This window comes from Periophthalmus magnuspinnatus, chromosome 1 (assembly GCF_009829125.3).
Source record: "Periophthalmus magnuspinnatus isolate fPerMag1 chromosome 1, fPerMag1.2.pri, whole genome shotgun sequence".
In the NCBI taxonomy this organism is placed as follows: domain Eukaryota; kingdom Metazoa; phylum Chordata; class Actinopteri; order Gobiiformes; family Gobiidae; genus Periophthalmus; species Periophthalmus magnuspinnatus.
The window spans coordinates 17,567,547-17,585,826 of NC_047126.1; the positions used below are offsets into that span (position 1 = coordinate 17,567,547).

Here is an 18,280-nt window from a genome sequence, read left to right on the forward strand (position 1 = left end):
GTTTTGTTTGATTTTAGCTGATGTAGACGCAACCTATTTGGTTCTTTTTTTTACTTTTTTACATGTTTTCCTTACACAATCCACTCTGCAGCCTCATCGCAGTTTAAAGTCTTTATTATGGCTTACACTGTGTTGTCTCTCTGCCTCAGCTCCGTTGGTGGACTCCAGCCCTCGCCACAGCAGCTCAGCGATGCTCATGCTCCTCTCCGTGGTGTTTTTGGGTTTAGCCGTTTTCCTCATCTACAAGTTTAAGAGGTAGGACCATGCACTATCTATTGCCAAACCATATTACCATTAGCATAACATTCATTATTGATGCCAGCAGATGTGCACAGTCTGGACAAATCAATTACACTTGTGATATGTGCTTTTCTCTTTGCAAATGTAATGCGAAATATAGCGAGACCCTCCTGCGTCATTCCTATGCAGCAGTGATAAAATGCAGAGAAAGCCACCATTAAATGCTTTAATATGCGCTCGCTGTGCCACTCCACGCTGTTATTTGCTAAATGAATTATTCATCTTTAAAATGATTCTCTTGAAAAGTGTTGGAGAAATGGGGAAACTGTCATTAATTATGGATATGGACTTTTTCTCATTAATCTAAAGGGAAGCAATTTCTTCTGGAAGTCTGTAAGTTGACAAAACAGGGCTATTAATAACCAGTTGAATAGTAATTAGGGATATATTGGAGCAACAGCGAAACAATGAAATCAGTTTGGTGTTTTAAATACACATTAGACGATGTATGTAGTAAAATGCTTGAATGCATTTATAATTGAAGGGACAGTATGTGACGTGCTGAAGGTGCACATCATGAGGGACAACACTCTGTTTAAGTGAGACAAAGCGTGAAAATGATGGGCATCTTGTTGGAAAAACATGTATTTTTCTTTTTTCATTGCTTCTCCACTCCCCATTTGAACAAGACGCCTTAATTCCTGTATTCTGCTGCATTTTGGCCAATACTTTGCTCAAATCCAGGGACCAAAGCAGTAAATATAACACTGGACTGTGTTGTGCAGTATGGGTCTGTGCATTCTGAGTGTTTTCACAGTAAGGCCCATTCTGCAGTGGGTAAATGCAGACAGTTTATTTTGGAACAGTCACAAGAAGTCTTACATTGCCATATAAGCAGCCCCTTAACATGCAGACATGTTGCGGGAACTTTTCTAAGCTTCAGGATCACTTTTGAATAAAGAGAGGAGTCGATAACTCTACGATAAAACAAAGTAAAGAGAGAGAAAGCACGAGTGGGCCGCAGACAGCTCTTCAAAGAGCCAGAGCGGAGGTGAGTTTGAGCGGCCATGCCATAGACTCAGCCCCAATTTGTGTTATGCTTGATTTGAGTTGAAAATGCTGCACAGTCCCACACAAAGCAGGATATCAAGTCACCCTATAGTCACCTGCATTATTCTATGTAAAATAAAGTTAAAATCATACTTCATAACATTCTCCATGGTGATAGATAAGTTTTATGCCATACTGTGGAAGATTATAGCCAAATGAACAACATTTCCATTGAAAGCGGCAGGATGAGGCCTTCTTCCAGGTCAAATATGAGTGAAGTTTGTGGAGATGCATGTTTGAGATGTTTTTATTTTAGTAAAGTAGTTAAAGTAATTACGAATCATGTATTTTACTTACCTTCTTTTCCTTAATTTTTTGGGGAAATTGCGACAGCAGGAAAACAATTTTGAACCAAAAACCCAAAGATCTTAATGTGACATATACTTTTTTTTTCTCTTTTAACTTACTTTTTACTTTGTTATTTCTTTGTGTGTGCTCAGAAAAATCCCTTGGATCAACATCTACGCGGAGGTGAACCAGGAGAAGGAGCAGGAGATGATCGGCTCGGTGGGGCAGGACAGCACGCCCAAAATCACTCTGAGTGAGTTTGCCACGTCCAAAGAGCGAATGGAGAAGGAGCTCGATGCCAGGGTCAAACGTAAGTCAGGCAGTACGAACTACGAGATGAGAAAAAGTAGATATGTTACACTGTTAAAGAGCCAGTACCTGATTTTTTTTCCTACAGGTATATAAAGAAAATTTGTCTTGTTTCACTGCTTTTTTGTTTTTTTAAGACAATAAAAATCAGGTACAGTTCCTGGGCACATATGTTGCTACATATGCTTCATTCAAACAGGGAGAAAGTACACATGTATCAATGCAAAACTTTTGAAAACAGTCATGCTACATGGGGTTCACTAGGCCTATATGCTAATTGTTTCAGCTCATTAGATTTAGGCCTGTCACTATAATACATTTGGAAGCACGGCATATCACTGCAGAGAAATATAACAATAAAAGATATATAAGATAATATTAAAACAACTTTTTGCCACAAAATAACCATAAACCAGGATAATCTCAGCAATTATGTGAATTGACAGATGAAGCAATAATAAACCATAGAAGTGACTTATTCAACCCTCTGCTGTTAAAATCCTATTGTAATACAAAAAATAAATAAATAAAAATCTCCCCATTATTCCAAATAAATTGTAGACAAATCATAGACTGTATATTTAAATGAACATAGCTAACCTGCTAGCCGCTGTGTTCCAAATAGGAAGTGCTCATGGGCGTGCTTCCAGCTCCAACACTGGCCCCAATTCACTTTACATCGAAAAATTGCCACCCCTCTCTCTGTAACTGCAGCAGAGAGCCTCATCATATTGGTCTTAAAATGCATGATCCTGCTGCATGATCCTGATGTTTTCGACATTTTATCCGTAACTCAAAATTTAAGCATCAGTAACAGACAAGTCAGGTGCCTTCTTTGCCCGAGGTCACGATCTCTAGCGTTAGCAACATGTTTGATTGACAGTGTTGCTAAGCATCCACTCCCTGCTAAACCAGCGCTGCAGGTGGGAAGGGACGTTACCTTCAACAGCCGAGCTTCAGATTGGCTCTTTGGCTGCTACGATATACACGGTCGGTACTCAGCTCCAAATATCCCCCCGTAACTGCTAGCCCCGATGAGCTGCATGTGACTGGGGCCTATGAGATAAATGTACACATAACTATTGAGCACAAAAATATTTAGTTTCAGCTGTCAATTATTGAATGATGAGTTGATACAGTAATTATTGTGAAAGGCCTAGTTTGATTCATTTCTTTAATAATGATTTTCACATTAAAATATGATTGTGCACCCTATCTTCCTGATAGAAATATAAGCCTTCAGTCCAGTGTGCTGCATGAAGCATTTATCATGAGTTTATACATTTGTGATTTGTTAGTGTGGGCTTATCAATACTATCCAAAAGAACGAATGAATGTCATCAGTTGAATGCTGACAGTTTGCAGCTCCACAAAGAAAACCAAGGTTAACAAATCCAATCGATAAGCCGTTTGGTTGTACCTCTTATCCTGCTCATGTCTGGGTTAGTCTATCTGAATGAGAAAAGTGTATCCAGGATAGTTTCAGCCAGCATTGAAATACAGAGCCTCAAAAAAGTTGCCACAAAGAAAAAACATCTCAACAAAAAACTATGGGGAAAATCTATAAGAAAGATACACATTAAAATACATAAAAATAAATACATACATGAAACAAACATGAATATAAATAACAGAAACTGCATTATTAATCTCACCAAAACACAATATCACCACTCCCTAGATACAATATTATATCACATACTTGAAAGACTCACAATGGATTTTTGCTCATTTTTAAACATTGTGTTTTTCATAAATAAACAGCGTATTAAACTAACTGGGCCTTTTCATCCCCCTCAGGCATTCTTCCAAGCCATTGAATCAGAATTATTGTTTACCAAAGGAAATCGGCAACTTATTATCTGTTTAGCATTTTTAATTAATGGGCAAAGAGGGAGTTGCAGCGAGGGTCCTGGGGGCCTTAAACAGTAGAAGAATAGATTGTACTAAAGACTGGGAACAATGAATAATGAATGAAACCAAGAGACGGAGTGTGCAGCCTCAGCACTCACTGGGCCCAAGGAGAATGGACTGTGATCTCTGGACTGTGGTCACAATAAGACACAAGGTCAGGTTTGACAGGTGGCACTAGATGAAAGGAACTCAGAATCTCCACCATAATATTTGGTTTTTATTTAAAGCATATATGTCAAACTCAGGCCCGGGGTGCAAATCTGGCTCACTGTGTGATTATATTTGACCCGTGAGATCATATCAAATGTGCATTAGAGCTGACCCGCTGGTATATACTTCTACAAATCCCAGAATGCTTTACTAGTACACTGCAGTCGAAACCAGCAAGCGCCCCTCCTTTTCTGTTGACACTCATTAGCAACCAAGCTACTGGTCACCTCGGCCAAATTAATCGCTACAGAGAGACATTATTTATTTATTTTTGTAATATCACGCTTGAGTTGTTCCAGATTTTGTGTTTAAGCAAAACTAAAGTTTGTTTCCACATGAAAAGGCAAAAAAATTACATATCAGAGTTTGGCCCGTGAATTTGTCTCAGTTTTTAATTTTGGCCCACTGTGAGTTTGAGTTTGACACCCCTGATTTAAAGCCATGGTATGTAACTTTTTAGTCAAAAATAGATGAAAGCATGTTTTTATTTATTGATTGATTGATTTTTTTCCATTTTGGTTGCTTATTGCACTGAAAAACTGACAAAACATGCATCCTTACTCTGAGGAAGCTTATATCAAAGTATGGTTTTAATTTCCAGGTGACATCTCTTCTCCAGGGTAATAATGCTAATATTGCTAATAATAAAGCATTACTCTTATATTAACATGCTGTACATCAAATTTAATGAGATGATATGATGTTTACTAATGTGAAGTTTTGCGAGTAGACATGCTGGTTTGAATAGTCAGTTTGTAATGTAGTTCAGTCATTACACAGCATTTTGATTTCCATGAAGACCTAGATCCAATTTCTGCTAATTTTAGATGATGTTTACTAGGCAAATCCAAATGCTTTCTCAAACTGCACGCTTTTATCAGGGGGTTAGCTATTGGGACAAAAACAAAATGCACATTTGGTAATCAAGCAAATTAATTAATAGCTTTAGGTAAACTCCATTTAAACTGGAAACGTGGGCCTGGTTCTTATCTGGAGCTGCAAAGAAAACACTTCTTTAGTTCTGCACAAAACAAACCCAGGTCTAGACATTCATTTGAGAATTGATTCTGAAAACATGCACTGCTTAGAGTTTGTTACATAAATAAGGCACAAAGGACTCAAACTTAAATTTCATAAAAAGTTTGACAAGTTGATTTAAAAGTTTTATGCAAATTTCAGGGGGGGGAAATGTCCTCCTCAAAGAGTGGCTGTATATGGGATGGCACACTAAGGAATGGAGAACACAAACAAATAGTGGCTGCTAAGAACCCTGTGTTTCATACGGGGTTTTAAAAGCAGAAATTTGTGGAAAATAAAATGCAAACTTGAGCTACATTATATTACCTATATGTAAAAGGTATTTTGTTGTATGAGAATCATGTGCCTCTCATATGTTATAGATGGAACAAAGGATTACAGACACCATCGAAACACTGGGGATAGGTGTGTTTAAGATGATGCTTAAAGGCTCAGAAAGTCAATTTTGCATTTGTGTTCTTTAATGGCTTTAGACACTTTTTATCATGCCTGCTATATAGGTATAATCTTTGACACCTGTGGATCATTATGTTATAATTTGCACATTTTAAATTGCAATATTGATCTAAAATGACTTAATAAAAGAAACAAGTCTGCTAACTTCTGTGTTACAAAACTGAGGTGCCCAATGGGAGCTGACGTTGCTGTAAATGTCATCACAATAAAGAGCTGTGTGACTGTCGGCCCCTCCGATGGATAGCAGCAGACTCTTTTTTCATTTGTACCAAAATGACTACATGACGCTGCCGAATCATATGCGTATCACCAATTAAGAAAATAAAATTGGAGAATGAAGTGCGTACAAAGCAGTGGGTGTATGCCAGTGACTGTGAAAACGGGGGTTCATCAGCAATATGACGTCTTAAAAAGATGACTCAAACATACACAAATCACCTCAAAAAACAACTTTGAGATGGTAAATGAGAATGGGAAACAATTACAACATGGTTAAAAACTCTGCAGAGTCGATTTTGCATAACAGATCTGCTTTAATACGGCAGGAACAAAGACTTATTTCATTATTAAGAAGAAAAATTGTATAAAGAATGTTTCCTAACCCTTAATTAACCCTTAGTTAAGCCTGAATCATTCAACAATTTGTTTATCATTAATTAGTAAGTCTCTGCCCATGCTTTAGGGCTAATTAAGGTGTAGTTATTATAAGTATTAAAGTGCTATACATTTTTCTTTTCATTTTATTGCACTATAATACTAAATATAATCATAAAAACAACGTACCCAAAACAAATAGACCCTTACCTAAAACATGTCTTCTTCATTCACTAACCACCCCCCCTCCCTCTTCTGTTTGTGTGCAGGGGGAGTGGGCAATGCCTGCGAGAGCACAAGGGAGATCCCAAACTGCACCAGTGTGTGAACACGGAGGCTCGGACGACCCCTGTACAGAGATAGGACGACACATCGGGAGGGTTCACTTTGTTTTTTAATTCAACACACCGATGTGAATAGTTTTCTAAAGGGACCTCATTTCTACAGACTTGCATGGATGTCTTGTCCTACAACATCCAGGCAGCAGGAGGCGTCGATGTATACTCAAGATTATTATTATTATTATTATTAATTATTATTATTATTGTATAGTTACTGGCAAAACTTACTGGGTTTTGTGGATGTATAAGCTACAACTTTACTTTGCAGAGTGCGATACGTTCTTGTCAAATTATATAAAGAGTACATTTATGATTAAGGAGTTTGCTTTGAAAATCATTTCTGCCTATATATAGACTTTAATGTCGCCAGTCAAACAGGGAATATATGAATTGTATTATACGCTCATCTGTTCTGTTTAATGTAAATAGTATTGCTTTCTACATGCTCGTAGTCTACAGCAAAAGATGTGTTACAGAGTCCGACATTGCTTAAAGAAATCTGATGTTTTGATAAGATTCTTGACTTGTGCATGTTCTTATGGAGAACATAATTTATGTGCTGTTGTAGATACAAGTGTTGTAAATAGTTCTTTTTTAATCATTCATCTGGAAAACAATTTCATCATGATTTTGTTAAGTTGTTTTTTTTTTTGTTTTTTTTTTACTGTCCACTTGTGCTGTTTGTCCAGTAGAAATAATAGCTTGAAGAGTTTATTTGGTTTTCATGTAAGGTTGTATGTGATATTAGCAGTGTGCAAAAAGCAAAACAAAAAAACACAAAACAAAACACCATGCTGCATTCAAACAAGAATTTAACACCATTTCAAAACATTCTGTAAAATAATTCAGTGATAAATACAGTATACATTATTGCCCCTAATAATAAAAGCAGGTGGCGCTGTTTGCACAAAGAGAACAATCTCCAGATCACAAGCTCGGTCCATGATCTGGAGTGTCTTTCTTGGGGATTAGCTGATTGTGACCATGTCTAGCCTCAGAATCTAAGCAAGGTTAGAACTTGGATGGGAGACCACTGGGAATTCAAACTCATTCATTGTGTCTTTATGTGCAAATAGGCCTGTCACGGTAATTACTATATCAACTTATGGTTCTATATATGAAAGCTAGAACAGTATTTTCTTTTATCGTGTGTACATTTTCTGTGTAATACTGGGACATTTTTTGTTATTTTTTGACTGTGTGATAAGATTTAACTTCTATGACTCATTAGAGATGCAAACTAAAGTACTAAAGTGTTTATTTATTGTAGCTTATGATGTTTTTTTTAACAATATTGTAGATTTAGAACAGTTTTTGTGGTTTAAATCTGCTCTTGGGTTTTTTGTCAGTGCCATAAATTAGTTTCAGTGTTATAATTTATCGTCTATATTTACAGTACTTTTTTTAATGTGACAGGCCTTTGTGCAAGTGATTGAACAATCAGTGGTGGTCGGAGTGGCCGATGGCGCAGATTGGCAGCTTCGCATGTCAGTCTGTTCTAGGGCAGCTGTGGCTACAATAGCTTACCACCACCGAGTATGAAGTATGGAGTAAACGTAGCAATTGTAAAGTGACGCTGAGTATCTGGGAAAAGTCCAATATTATGTACTATAGCATTATATGGTACATTAAACAGTATGCAGGTTTCTCAATTCGTTAAAATATGGAGAAGCTTTGGGGTGTATCTTCAAGCAACTGTGACAAGCCACAACCCAAGATCAAAATAAGGTTAATATAGTAAATGCAAAATAAGAAAAAAGAAAGAAAACATTTTGGAGTTTGAGCCTGTTACAGTATATGAAATACATTTTGGATCCCGACCCACCGTCTTAAAAATATTATGTGGCCGTGAGCCTATGGCAGACAAAATGTTTACAAGCACTAAAATGGCCTTCATAGTTCACAGTGATTCTCAGGGTCCATTATTGCACCATAAAGCCAAATGTTAAAATGATCTAATACTCAGAAGCTTTCACAAAACCTATGAAATGTGTTTAGGCTGAAGTAAATAGCCCCCACTGCAATAGGAACTCTCTCAAGCCAAAATACCACTGCAGCGCCACTCAATAATGCACCATAAAAGAACACTATTATAAAAATGCTCGTTCTCCCAGAAGCGCGTGAACTAAAACCCCTATAACTACATTTGCAAATGGCACATACAACCTTATACTGAAGGCAGCAAACTATTTCTGTAACTAAGTAGTATCAGAAAACACACATTGACCTCTTCTGAAACCATATATGTTAATGATAAGCCTTTGAATATATGAACTCGATATGTAAATTAGTTTAATCATTATATGAAAAATGATCATGATTTTAGTTTCTTTTAACCCAAGTTTTGAGTTCTGTTCAAATGCCAGTATGGACTGTGGAGCTAAAGGAAGTTGCTGTAATACAGAGTTTTATTCCAAATGCCACATGTATAATGACTCAGATTGTTACATAAGTGTTTACTAAGGCTGGTATAATAATCAACAGTTATTTTTGTTGTGCTTTGGAGATTTTTGCTTCATACAGTTGATCCGGGTTAAGGTTAAAATTAGCTGAACAGAAGCTTTCTGGTGGAGAATATTCTATAGAAATTGAGCACAAAATGTATTCCCCTCATGTCTCATATGGATTTAATGATGGAACTGTCTTCAGGAGAAAAACAAATAGCTGTGTCTATAGTCTTTAGTCCAGATAATGAAAAACAATTATTAAAATGGTCAAAATTATCTCAGTGGCCAATTAGTCACAATTATTCAAATGATCTGATGCAGTCCTGTTTTTGAGACTGTAGGAGGAGGTTCAGGGTTGCTATTAAAATGTTCAGATCAGATACAAATTGGCATAAAGCAAATAGTGACACTGTGCAAAAAGTCACGTAAACCATGAAAAACAACTAAGTTCAATGGACGTAGGATCAAACCAACCTAGACTAACCAGCAACTAATCCACTCTTCATTCAAGGCACAAGAACGTCTACAACTGGACTAAGCCGGGACTAAACCAGCATTCATTCAGGACTTAACCAGGCCTAAATCAAGACTCAGGACTGAACCAAGACTACACAAAACCACCAGTTTGAGGGCCACTGTTTGAGGATTTCTCACATTCATTTCTTATGTGTTTGCTTGGATTGAATCACGCTTGGTTGGTTCTTTGATGGTCGATGCTTTGTTCTGAGTCCTATTAACCAAACATAAGGATTAGGAGGAACTCAAGCATTGCTCTTGCGCATATCATTGTCATGTTTATTTTTTGTCTTTTTTTTCCCCAGTTTCAAACCAAACGAATGTATGGCGACTGTAATGGCCCTGCTGTTGGGCCTTAAGATGAAGATGCAGTTTGTAGCGAGAGTTTGAGAGTTTAAGGCATGTTTCCATTGTAGAGGAATAGGTTGGAGCCTCTGCTTTTCAATGGACAAATCTCCTTGCAAAACCCCAAATTAAACGACAAAGTTGGAAGAAAGTTTGTTTAAATATAACTATTCACACAAAGCTAGCATTAACTATTATACAAGTGCAGTGCATCAATATATTGTAGGAAACACGCCAGATGTCTTCTGGTTGTTTATTTTCTGGACACAAGAGTTACTGTAGTCCGTAACCCACGCCAAAACAAGAGCAAAACAACAGCAGTTTCAACTCCTAGAGCCAGTCTCCAAATCAGACCAGTAAAAGACCAATAAAACCTTCACGTCAACTTGTCGGCATAGCAACCAAGTGTTACATAAAGTATTTACATTAAGAACAACAATCCGTGTCAACTCTGAACTAATCACAAAATATCAGATCATTACAATATTGTTGGAGTTATAGTATGATACATTAGTAAACTGTAGGATCTAAACGATCTTTTTAATGTCCACTGAACCAAAACTGAACAAAAACAACAAAATTATAAATTATAAGGTTTGTATGAATGACATTTCCCATGTGTTACACTAAAGGTGTAAAAAAATAAAAACATGGATATTTTGAAATGATTCATTTTTTATCAACAGAGTTTGTGTTTTATAGTTCTTCATTCTTTCTTGACTCAGTGTCTTAACATTTCGTGTAACATGAAGAGTCACACATTAAGGAGACAAGGTTCAGGTTCTTGCTTTGCCCAAATACTCCTTGTCAGTACAGTGATCGCAGAAGGATTGACTACAAATGGACATAAATTGAACTTAATCATATTTTTCTGCATCGACCTTGCCCACGAGCCTCAATGGAAACATGCCCGTGAAACATTATTGAAGCCATTCTGCAGTATATGGAAACATACTTGAAGTTAAGATTGTTGAGAAATCTCTGAAGGCAAAAGCATTGTGACGTTCTCTGGTACACAACAACCTCCAATGCATGCATCATCCGTAACCTTATGTTCCATCTTGATTTCAATATTTCTATAGTAAAGAAACTCTCATTTTGAAATTGTTTCAAATAAATGTATTTTTGTATATCAGCACATTTTCCCTGTCTCCCTACTTGATGGATGTTTTGTTAACTCAAGTGTGTAGAAAGATGGTACTCACAGTGAATGTGTAATAGCTCTGGTTATGATTCAATTTTAAAGAGCGGACATTATGCAAAATCGACTTTTTGGAGCATTTTGTCATGCTATAATGTTGTTTCCTCATCAAAAACATGCCTAAAGAGGATTTATGTCATCCATACGTGTTTGAGTAATCTCTCCCGAGTACTATTCAAACCCTTTTATGGTTAGAAGTACTAATACCCCATAGAAATGTAATATCACCTCATTAAAATATAGGAGGGATATCGCTGCAATCTAGATACAATAAAATAAAAATAAAATAGGATGTTAATGTGGCTATAAAGTCAAGCACGAACATTGCACGAGTTGTAAAAATCCTTAAACCCATTCATAATTAAGTTAATGTGATTGCTGACATAGCCTTTTGACTAAAGATACAAATATATGCATTAGGAACTGATCATTTGCCAAAAAACAATTATATTTTCTCCTTAAACCACAAGCATAGCAAAATTCGGCCACTGGAAGAACTGTATTTTGGCCACACTCCCAAACCATATATCTTTATTCATGAGTGATGTCAATGATTTAAAAGCATATGTCCTATTTCTGCATTTCATTCATCTCCAAAGCACTGTGGTATTTCTAGGGATATGGTTTGATAAATAAAACATAACAGACTTAATTTACAGTTTAAACTACTGAGGCATTGGGTCTGTTTTAGTTGAATATGCCGTGTTGGACCATAGGGTTTTACAGTGGCCTAGATAAGAGAACACAAATTAAATACAAAATTTCAAAATACATTTATTTATCAGGGGAAATATTATGATTCAATTTGATCTGACAAGCCAAATATTCATTATGGGCATGAATGTACACACTGGCCACACTTAAAATGTTACAAAGTATGTCATTAAAACTCTGAAGGGAGGAGCTAACTACACTGTAACTAACATACCTATTGTTTACAGTGTCTGTTTGTAGGTTAGGTCTAATGAGCTACACTAAGTATGAACTGTGCCTGAGTCATAGTTAGCATAATCATTCAGGCCCCTACTGGATGCTCTCACACCTATTAGCATACTGACTAGCCCTATTGTTTTCTTTGTTTTATTTGGGCCTGAGGATGGAGTTATAAATAGGAGATAGATGATGTCTAAGGCCTCAGTTCCTATTCTTTCCTAACAAAATTTGCTTCTTTAACTCCCCTCTCAAACCATTTATTTTCTTTGAGAGGGGAGTTAAAGAAGCTCATTAGACCTCGCCTACAAAAAGAAACTATAAACAATAGGTGTGTTTCTTTCAATGTAGTTAGCTCCTCCCTTCAGATAGATATGTCAGCGTCTATCAGTAATCTGACCAGAACTGAAGAAGCGGCTTGGATGAGCAGCGAAATGTCTTCCTTCAACAGTTTTTTTTGTCCAGTTGACAGATTTTAATTTTTCTTTTACTACGGATCATACCTGGAGGAGGGATTACACAGACATCTTTTCAAGAACAATATCACTCAAACTTCTGGACTGTTTTCATGCCACTGATTAAACAGATAATATTGTCTTTGCCCAGTGGTGTAAGTAGTATTCAATGTTGTTACTTAAATACAAGTAGAGATACCAGAGCAAAAAGTTTCACATGAAAAAAAAAATCAACTTAAGTAAACACATTAAGGTACCTGTTTAAAAATGTACTTAAAGAGTAAAAAGTTGAAGTACTTCATTACCATTGGCACTGACATATACACATTTACCATGATCAAATGGTTACTATGGATGTTTGATAAACCAAAGCAAACATGGATTAAACCAATGCCTTAATTTTTCAGCTTCAAAGCCCGCAAGGCCAAATATTGTATGTGAATATGAGCAGTATTATCAATGACAAGTCAAACAGAACCCAAGCAGAATGTCAAATACTCAGCTATACACTCTCTGCAAAATGTAATGCTGTTAAACCAGATGGAGGGCAGAGGCTTATAACTCTATGGAGGGGGGATTGCTTTTGAAAGAAATATCCAAATTTATGTAAAAAATAGTGAACATAATTGCTCACTAACCTTTCTGCATTGGCTCTACAAACTTGCCTTATACAGGAAATCGTATGTATAGAAGTCATTACAATTGGCATCAGTCACATCTTCAGGGCTGAATTATAATGATTGCAATGTGACACTTAAGACCTTGCTGTTCTCCTCCTCATTTTAAACTTCAGGCATTCTGAGTTGTCCCATGAATGAAACATACTGGAGTTAGTGGTGTGTTGCCCAATAACAATAAGCATCTATGGGCACGGAGATCAACTGGAGATCGACCAACATGTGTTTTTTCATGGCCGTTGCTGATACCGACTGCTTAGAATACAGAGGAACTGATGGTTGATAAGTTCTGCCGATATTTTTGGGTAAATTTATTACAAACTCCCCTCCTTTTTTTTTTTTTACCATAAACCTACACAAGAGCAGTGTAGAAATGTTTGTGCTGCTGTTTTTTCACATGAAAGTGTTAAAATAAAACTCTGTGTGTATTTTGTAGGCATTAGATTGACAAAAACAAAATATCAGCCTGAGCTGGAGATTTAAGGCCGATAGCTGATACCATAAAAAGTCCAAATATCGGTCTATTTCTAGGATCAACTCGCCAAAACTGAATTTGAATCCACTTGGTTTCATGAAAACTCTATTACCATAGATTTACTTGAATTGATTGAATTGTACTGATGTGTCCAAATACCTCCTGTCCTATTTATCTAATGTTTTTAATGAGTGCTGGGTTCTAGCTTTAAATGCACTTGAAACTATAGACTGTGAAGTACTTTGCCTGAAACTATAGACTGTGAAGCAAAGTTTTACGGCTAAATAATTGTTCATTCTCCATTAATATGTGCCACGCGTTGACACTTTTGATGAAAAATTAAATCAAGGTTCGGTGGGAAACAGGCCTTAATTAGAAACGATCAGTGAGTTCTTTAAATGAGACTGTGGCTTTGACAGGCCGTGACAGACTCCACTGCGGTAATTATAGAGCCAATACGTCGCAAACAGTCAAATAAATAATGTGCATGCCATTTACAATGATAGCAAACAGCCTATTACTGCTGCAGACGCAAATATCAAACATGCACAGGGAAAAACATGCTGTCCAGACTTCATCAAGAGAAATGTTTTTGACACTTTTTGTTATGAATTTTTATGAAGAGGGATATTTTGATATATGTTTTGTTTACTGCACTTATTTTAAATGATTCACCACTTTGCATATTTCTGATAAAGAAACAGTAATTATGATTTTCTGTTTACTCTAAGAAGAGCCATGTCACTCAAAATGACAAAGGTAATGTAAGGACATAGCATGATGAAACTTGGACACTAGTCTGTGTCATCAGTCATTTGAACAGGAGTGGTCCATGGTAGGAACAGTTTCAAAGGTACACAGCTGGACAATGTTTTTGATATCAAGACTTTTCGATTGCCATCCAGGAGTCATGATCAATCTGAAGGTACTGGTCTGATGACCTATAATTTACATTGCTGTACCCAGTTTTTCCCTGTGTATTTGAGCCCCATTTCAGATATATTACACGAGCAGCTATTGAGGTCAAAATAAAGGCCAGTTCATACTTCCTAAGGACTTTGTTGAAAGAACTGTAAGAACAAAATACAAAATTACATTGTTTTGTTCTTACAGCTTGTATATATATATATATATGCTGCGTGTTTTATTGCCTGATAATTAGGAAGTGCGTGTTAATTGTTAGTTTTACACAACAAATTACATTGTATTGAAGATTGACTTGGCAGGAGACAACATCACAGGAAAAACATTCCTATAAGACTTATCTTAACAAGCAATATGAGGAATTTAAGAATGATACTGTTACTGTCATTTTTAAACGTGACAAAAAATATATTCTATATAAGTTATGAGCTTGGACATGGAATATGTAAAGATATACACAGAGAAGGAATGGGGGAAAAGTAAGGAAAAATATTGATATAAGTATATAAGTAAGAAAAGAGTAAATATTAAGTCGTATCAGTGCATTTTATGGAGAAACTACCATTGTGGTGTCTTCAATGCTGTAAGAGCTCCAAAAATCACACTAATTACTATACTGTTATAACATTGTGTGAGATTTAGATTTTCATACATCCTGTTGAATGCTATATAAGCTGATTTACCATCCAACTGCTGAAAGCAAAAGCCGGAGTAGTTTCCCAGTGTAAAGTAGCTGCTCTGTAGATTTCCCACTGAGAGGCACACAGGTGTAAGTACAGGTCACACCTCTCTGAACACCAGAGGCACAGGTCTTCAAAGTCCGTTAGAGCAAATGATGGGTCACAACTCAGCGCTGCCTCCTGCTGGTTCAGAGCAAGGCGCAGTCACTGGAAAAACTCAGGAAAGCCTATAGACCCTTAAAAATGCTATGCAATCACAAAGTTAAAACTTCTGGGATGGTTGTGACTGAAGGCAAATGAGGTAGACCAACTGATACCACATATAGATGCCAATATTTAAAATCTTTACATTAATTGAGCTTCACAACAAGTATAATCTGTAAAATGATATGCCATTTGTAGATAAAAAGTAAAACTATTGTTGAGTAACATTTCTTTAGGTCCATCCATCCATCCATTTTCTTCCGCTTATCCGGAGCCGGGTCGCGGGGGCAGCAATCTAAGCAGGGACTCCCAAACTTCCCTCACCCCAGACACGTCCTCCAGCTCCTCTGGTGGGATCCCTAGGCGTTCCCAGGCCAGCCGAGAGACATAGTCCCTCCAGCGTGTCCTGAGTCTTCCCCGGGGCCTCCTCCTGGTGGGACATGCCCAGAACACCTCCCTAGGGAGGCGTCCAGGAGGCATCCTGAGAAGATGCCCGAGCCACCTCAGCTGGCTCCTCTCAATGTGTAGGAGCAGCGGCTTTACTCCGAGCTACTCCCATGTGACTGAGCTCCTCACTCTATCCCTGAGGGTGCGCCCAGCCACTCTGCAGAGGAAACCCATTTCGGCCGCTTGTATCCGCGATCTTGTCCTTTCGGTCATTACCCAGAGCTCATGACCATAGGTGAGGGTAGGAACGTAGACTCTCCATCGGGTCCTTGAGGGTTCATAGGAGTTTGCCCAACCAGTCCACATGTGTTTTGTGGATTTGGAGAAGGCATTCGACCATGTCCCTCGTGGTGTCCTTTGGGGGGTGCTCCAGGAGTATGGGGTCCGGGACCCTTCGCCAAGGGCTGTCCGGTCCCTGTATGACTGGAGCAGGAGCTGTGTTCGCATTGCCGGCAGTAAGTCAGACCTGTTCCCGGTGCATGTTGGACTCCGCCAGGGCTGCCCTTTGTCACCGGTTCTGTTCATTATATTTATGGACAGAATTTCTAGGCGCAGCCAGGGGCCGGAGGGGGTCTGGTTTGGGAACCACAGGATTTCATCTCTGCTGTTTGCGGATGATGTTGTCCTGATGGCTTCATCGAGCCAGGACCTGCAGCAGGCACTGGGGTGGTTTGCAGTCGAGTGTGAAGTGGCTGGGATGAGAATCAGCTCCTCCAAATCCGAGGCCATGGTTCTCGACCGGAAAAAGGTGGTTTGCTCTCTCCGGGTGGGTGGTGAGTCTCTGCCCCAAGTGGAGGAGTTCAAGTATCTCGGGGTCTTATTCACGAGTTCTTTAGGTCCAGTAAAAACATTTTTTTTACCTTCATCAAAAACTTGTCCATCATAATATCCCCTTAAATACACAAATAATAAAATATAGTTACATTTATAAATTCCTCCTCTAAAATTGAAATTGTATTATGTTCCAGTTCGCCTCCAGTTTCCTCCATTACATAATTTAGAATGTACTCATTGAACATAGACTGTATAAAGAAGTAGACTAAGGGACTGCGACGTCACCCACAGCGTTCTGCTCCAGTCAAATGAAGCTCATCAAGGCTACCAGTTATATTAGGAACTCCGACCGCGAGTATCATAGCAACTAAAGAGCCGATATGGAGCGAGGCTGGTGCTGGTTTAGAAAGGAGCAGGAACTTAGCAATGCTGTCAATCAAACCTGTTGTTAACGCTACTGGGTGCAACCTCGGGGAAAGAATGTGCCTGATTTGTCTGTTATTAATGTTCATGTCTTGATTCACTGACACAATATTGAAATAAAAATACCGCTCTCACGTAGAGTGGGTTAATACGTACATTTTAAGACCAAAGTGATGATGCTCACTGCGGCAGATACAGAGAGAGGGGTGACAATTTTTCAGTGTAAAGTGATTTGGAGCCAGTCGATGGAGCCGGAAGCACATCTATGAGCACTTCCTGTTTGGAACGTGGTGGTTAGCGCATTAGCTATGTCCATTTATATATAGTCTCTGGGTAAGAACCTTTTTTTTGTTCCAGTCCCCATTTGATGCGTGTAGGAACTAGGGCCTGGCTCCACACTTTTTAATTCCAGCTATGGGCCAGATACTTTCCAATTAGACAAGGAACATTTTTTGCAACACAAGTAAAAAAAAAAAAATCCCTGTTGTTCATTTCATCATGACCTTTTCCTCTGCGCTACACACGACCTCCAAACACACACTACATTCACCAACTATAATCCCTTTGAGAGCGGAGCGGCCAGCCCCTCAAAGCACTGATATGGTAAGATTTATGTGTAATATAAACATTATAGTGGTATCACAGCTCACTAGCTCAGGAGGCTCTGGGTTAGGGTTACATTTACGAGACGGCTCTAATAGACCTCCATGTAATTCCTCTGACCTTTAGACCGCACAGAGATGCTTTGTGACAGATGCAGCAATTACGAGTGTTTCATTGATCAGATATAATTATCACTGTGGTGAGAGCAGCACTGCCTTGAGCCCATGTCCTCACACTGACAAATAAAAATATGACATTTCATGAAGATAAAAAGCCATGTATGGACATACGGCAACAGTAATGTAGTAGTATTAATATGTGCTCAGGAGTCAAACACAATGAGGTAATCAAACTAAAAAACTACAATTTTCACCCTTTTTCCATTTAAATTATTTTATGTTAAACCCTCACCATGTAACTGTTTAGTAAAAAAAATAAAAAAATAAAAAAATAGACAAAAAGCAAGAAATATTAATTATATATATATATATATATATATATATATATATATATATATATATATATATATATATATATATATATATATATATATATATATATATATATATTATATATATATATATATATTATATATATATATATATATATATATATATATATATATATATATATATATATATTATATATATATATATATACGAGGGGGTATGTATGTTCT

General features: G+C 37.5%; 1 protein-coding gene across 1 annotated transcript in view; it reads left to right on the top strand.

Annotated features, from left to right (window-relative positions):
• Positions 1-6,487, top strand: part of sorcs3a (sortilin related VPS10 domain containing receptor 3a) — a 327,550-nt gene extending 321,063 nt beyond the window's left edge. Inside the window, exons 25-27 of the mRNA XM_033971295.2 lie at positions 150-255; positions 1,791-1,948; positions 6,429-6,487. Of these exons, the coding sequence (XP_033827186.1) occupies positions 150-255; positions 1,791-1,948; positions 6,429-6,487 (323 nt within the window). The remainder of the gene's footprint in view (positions 1-149; positions 256-1,790; positions 1,949-6,428) is intronic.
• The last annotated feature ends 11,793 nt before the right edge of the window (positions 6,488-18,280 follow it).